The sequence below is a fragment of the Danio rerio genome, chromosome 7, assembly GCF_052040795.2.
Source record: "Danio rerio strain M-AB ecotype USA chromosome 7, GRCz13ab, whole genome shotgun sequence".
NCBI classification, from domain to species: Eukaryota; Metazoa; Chordata; class Actinopteri; order Cypriniformes; family Danionidae; genus Danio; species Danio rerio.
This window is the reverse complement of record NC_141027.1, coordinates 2,636,752-2,642,751: the sequence shown is the minus strand read 5'-3', so window position 1 is coordinate 2,642,751 and position 6,000 is coordinate 2,636,752. Positions and strand designations below refer to the sequence as shown.

Genomic DNA, 6,000 nt, shown 5'->3' with positions numbered 1-6,000 from the left:
ACTTTAAGCTGTATAGAAGTGTCTTGAAGAATATCTAGTCTAATATTATTTACTGTCATCATGACAAAGAGAAAATAAATCAGTTATTAGAAATGACTTATTAAAACTACTATGATTAGAAATGTGTTAAGGAAATCTGCTCTCCGTTAAACGGGGGCTAATAATATATATATAAAATATAATATATATATACAACTGTTTTTAATTTCAGATAATTGCTAATCTTTATCATTAAATATTAATAATTCATGATCCTTCATTAAATATTATAATATGCTGATTTGATGATGTTATTTGAGTAATGATGCTGAAAGTTTCTTTTGTTTCTGTTGTGATATTCTTTTTGAATCTCTCTCTCTCTCTCTCTTTTATATATATATATATATATATATATATATATATATATATATATATATATATATATATATATATATATATATATATTCCAACAACCTTCAGAATATGTGTGCTACCCAAATTATGACTAAAATAAGTCTGAGAACGGGTTTCTCAAGCCAGGTGGCGTATTAGACCAGGGGCTCATCTCCTGTTTCCAAAATGCATCACAAACTGCTTGAGAAACTGTTCTACTTTGATAATCGGTGATGAAAATAAATGATGCTCAATAAGATATACTCGTGTTTACTAACTGTTTATTCAGTTAAACATGAACTGTAGGCCTACGTAAGCTCCAAACAGCCATTTTTGATCACTTTAATCTGACTAAAGTCGTAACTGAATTGAACAGAAATGGAGTTAAGACATGTGGAGTATGCAGATATTAGTGGCATTAATGAAGTAAACACTGCCATCAAACTATTACCGTCATGTAGGACTTTACAACACCATACTTTTACGACAAGATCCACACACGCGGCTGTCAGTAAAGGACCGCACACACACACAACATACACAACACAACACTTTCCCCAGTCCTCACTCCTCATTTGCATCTAATACTCCAGTTTGTCACAGGGGCATGAATGAAATGTTCATGAGTGAATGTGAAACTGCCGAACTGCAGTTAAAGTCATATTAAATATATTATTGTCTATTAAGGCAAATAGACTACAGATGTCCATGTAAGTGTTGTCAGTCGTGTCTTTAAAGTAAGTGAAAGATCCAGAAGGGCATCCTGCTGATTTGATTCAGAAGGGCACTGTTTTGTCAGACGGCTCACCGGTCAGGTATACATCCGCGCTAAAATATCACGGTGAAAGTCACTATACGTAGCTTGCGTAGAATAGACCCAGCTCCCAACCCAACTTTGAGAATAGATTAACACCGATATATATATATATATATATATATATATATATATATATATATATATATATATATATATATATATATATATTTTTTTTTTTTTTTTTTTTTTTATTGAGCGTTAAAAGTCTCATGTTAACACAACACGTTAAAAAAAATTATATATATATATATATATATATATATATATATATATATATATATATATATATATATATATATATATATATAATTTTATTTTTTTTTCCTAATGATCTTGGCCTAAAGTATGCCAATCAAATACTTTATTATTACTTTCTCTTTACTCAATAGTTGATTTAAATATATCACATGTATTCTCTTTCATTGAAATAAATGACTAAATCTTTACATTTTGTAGTGGTAGTAAAACTTTATTGTCCTTGACAGGAAATTTGTTATGGGCATCACTGTATTGCTGCAGAGATTCTATAAAAGCAAACAATACAAAATACAGTAGTTACAATAATTATAATGCTAATTAAAATAGACTCTAGCTAAATAAAACCACTAAAAGAGGTACAAAGGATTTCTTATATCAGTTCACTTCCTACACTTAGAGACTCTATATCTCCTATCAGAGGGAAGCAGTTCATAATGTGGAAACTAAAAGTGAGTTGGGTCATTCAGAATTATTTCCACCTGATTGAGGACACAATTCTCAAATAAAACGTGAGGATTAAAATATTCATCGTGCACAAAAATTTCCCATCCTGTCTTTAAGAGGTGAATCAGCTTAGACTTACTCTGTACAGACAGGTTGTCAAACCACACAGTGATACCTCATCTAACAATGCTTTCAAGAACAGCTTTCTTAGATGAGGTATCAGTGTGTGGTTTGGCAACCTGTCTGTACAGAGTAAATCTAAGCTGATGCTCCTCTTAAAGATGATGGAAAATCCTTTTAGAATATTGAATAATATTTTTAGATCAAGCAACAGAGGTGAAGATGATGTACAAGTCCTTGTTAACCTTGCTGTTTTAATTTTATTTATTTTTTTAAGTAATATTTTAATAGATGTATATATTTGTCTTCTTTTTCCTTATCATGCTGTATACAGTGTAAACTTGATCAACATCGAAAATTAAACTAAAACAATTAAATGTTGTTTTTCTTTATTTTCCTTTTTTACCATAATAAATACATAATAATATGATTATCAGTGTTAAAATATGTGCACATTTAAAACAAACTGCTCGTTTCAAATTCTGTTCAAAGCTGAAATATTATGACATTTATATTTGCATTTTGCTTTTGTCTCTCGCAGCTTTTAAAGTCTTTCAAAAAACGTGTTTCCAGTTGTCTATAAATGATTTTAATTAAAAGTTTGTGTTTTGGAAATCATTGTTGCATTAGGACAGTATTAATTTTCCAGCAGATAAAAGCTCATGCTAACCATCAAAGCATCTGGTTATACAGTAAACTGCAGATCTTTTTAGTTTGCAGTTGCATTAATAGATAAACATTTCTACCGTAGTTTGTTCTAATGCAATATATATATATATATATATATATATATATATATATATATATACTGTAGATTGGGCAAGCAAAACAGTTGCAGTGCAATTCAGTGAAATTAAAATTTTTTATTACATGTATTAGTGTTTTACTGACCTCTTGTGGACAGAGGAAGACTTGTGACATTAATAAACGCAATAAATCTAGTAATATTTGTTACTAAAGTTATATGCAAACGTTTATGTGGAATTGGGCCAACATAGCTCAGTGTTTCTCTCGTCCTACATTATCCAAATATTGTAATTTATAGTAAATAAAAGTGTTCTAGAATCAAATATAGTAAGGTGTAGTTTACTATGTTGAAGTCAGAATTATTCGCCCCCCGTTTATTTTTTCCCCAATTTCTGTTTAAACGAGAAATTATATGAGCACATTTCTAATCATAATAGTGTTAATAACTCATTTCTAATAACTGATTTATTTTCTCTTTGACAAGATGACAGTAAATAATATTAGACTAGATATTTTTTAAGACACTTCTATACAGCTTAAAGTGACATTTAAAGGATTAACTAAGGTAATAAGGTTAACTTGGCAAGTTAGGCAAGTTATTGTATAATGATGGTTTGTTCTGTAGACAGTCGGAAAAAGATGTGCTTAAAGGGGCTAATAATAATAACCTTAAATGGTTCATAATAAATTAAAAACTGCTTTCATTCTAGCCGAAATAAAACAAATAAAACTTTCTCCAGAAGAACAAATATTATCAGACATACTGTGAACATTTCCTGAATCTGTTCAACATCATTTGAGAAATATTTAAAAAAGAAACAAAAATTTAAAGGGGGGCTAATTCTGACTTCATCTGTACATATTATAGTTTTCACCATACAGCTCTGTAATGAGCACACCAGCATACTGTTGTATAATATATTGATCTGATAATTGCTATATTTTACTTTTATTTTAACTACAAGGCCTACTGAAATAAAATGTATTATTATTTATTCATAAATTTGTATGTAAACATTTGTTTATAAATTGTATATTAAATTTTTAAAAAGTAGCATGATGTCTCTCGAAATCATACTAACATCGTACATTAAATTGCTGTATTTTATATACTGTTTACCATACAACTGTTAATGAACACTCCAGCATACTCTAGTATCAATAAATTGAACTGATAATAACTACTGTAATATACTTTGTTTAACTAAATTGTAAACTTTGTTTAAATTGTGTATGTATGTGTGTGTGTGTGTGTGTGTGTGTGTGTGTGTGTGTGTATATATATATATATATATATATATATATATATATATATATATATATATATATATAAAGCAAATACTCAAAATTAAATGAAAAATAAAAAACCTGATCGACATGTACATTAAGAATGTCCGGTATTTTTATTTTTTGCCTCGGAGTCATTTGATTTTGAGTATCTGCTGATACTGGTACCCGATCCGATACTTCTATAATACATCAAAAAAAAAAAAAAAACAAGAGCAAAGAAACAGATCCAGGATGCTCCTCATTTTTTATTTAATTCATCTTATTTTAATATTTAACAACTCTAGTTAACAAATAGAGCCTTTCTGTGAGGTAGACTGAACAATTAAATAATAATTAATTCTTCAATTTTAGACTTTAGTGCAGTAAATACCGTAAAAATATTTATATAAAAAATCTAATATAAAAACAAACAGCACCTCAACTTAAAATACCCGACAGGCATCCCAAATTTACATATTTCTCAGTTTGCTAAGGCTATGTTGTTGTCATCAACTTTATAATACCTCCAGACCGCAGACATACTTGTGCTTTCTGCTTCAAGCTGCTGACGTCAATCCACACACATTGCTGTTTCTGTTTGAAGTCAAGAAAGAGGTCTAACTCTGTGCCACCACATACAGACACACACACACACACACACACACATATATATATATATATATATATATATATATATATATATATTTTTTATATATATATATATATATATATATATATATATATATATATATATATATATGTGTGTGTGTGTGTGTGTATACCATTTTTTTATTTAATTGTTTTGTGAATTGAAAAATAACACAATGTCTCTTGATTTAATACTAACATCCTACATTATAAAAATACTATAGTAATTTATGGAAATGCAACTATTGGAGAATTTGTAATCTGTAAAGAATAAACTAAAATATTGAGAAAAAGTGCCTTTAAATTTGTCTTAATGAAGTGCTCTTAATCCACATGAAAAATTAAGTTGTGATATCATTACAGAGGAAAATTTACCAAGAAAAAAAAATAATAATATTAGGTCACATTTATTTCTTTACTTGATATTCTAATAAGTTTTGGCATAGAAGAAAATTTGACATTTTTATATTTATTTATATTCTATTAATCTCTGTTGACAATTAATCTCTGTATGGGTCAACAATGTATATTTTAATCTGTTAAAATAAATAATATTTAACGATGATGAAATAATTGAAAAACTAATTTATAAAATCTCTTGCATTATTATTATTTTCCTGTTCTCTAATTGCATTTACTAAAAGACTCAAGAAATATTTCATTAAAAACTTCAAAACATCAGTGACAAAAATGGCATGCACTTTTTAAATGTTTGTACAAAGAATATTTAAATATATATATATGTGTGTATTTATAGCCAATAATGGAAGTAAATGAAGTAGTCTTAAGTTTAAAGGTTAGAAAAAATATAGATAAGTTGGTAGTTTACATCATAGACATTATAACGCTTTACTCTATGTATTAGCATAGCAGCTGAATTGTCACAACAGATTCATTCAATTACTATAGTATCGTTCAAAAACATTACAGAGTTTCCTGTAAATCCCCATTGTAATTATTTTATGTGGGCTCTTTAAGCATTTAAGAACAGAAGCATCAGTTCACCACGGCGCATCCATCACATCAACCCTGCCCTCATTTCCCAGCCAGTAGAGTAGAGTTTAAAGTAGAGTTGAATAGAGTTTATCAATGTGGCACCTGACCCACCTGAGCTCAGCAGGACAGGTAAGATCACATAGTTTCTCTGAGGAAACTCTCTCTGCAAACTAGTCCTGCGGTGTCTTCAAGTAACAAGTTTGGCGAGTGGTTTTGTAAGAGCCACAGGTTTCCAGTAAGACTCTCTCTTCACCTCACGGGTTTCATGGTAAGTGTGTTTTTATTCAATATACGTCAGATGTGTGTTTTAAAAGACTTTTATTTAGTGC

The 6,000-nt window shown here is 28.9% G+C and overlaps 1 protein-coding gene across 1 annotated transcript in view; it reads left to right on the top strand.

Annotated features, from left to right (window-relative positions):
- The first annotated feature begins 5,867 nt into the window (after window positions 1-5,867).
- si:cabz01007807.1 overlaps window positions 5,868-6,000 on the top strand; it is a 57,837-nt gene continuing 57,704 nt past the window's right edge. Inside the window, exon 1 of the mRNA XM_087260161.1 lies at window positions 5,868-5,939. Coding sequence (XP_087116287.1) covers window positions 5,937-5,939 — 3 coding nt within the window. The 5' untranslated portion in view covers window positions 5,868-5,936. The remainder of the gene's footprint in view (window positions 5,940-6,000) is intronic.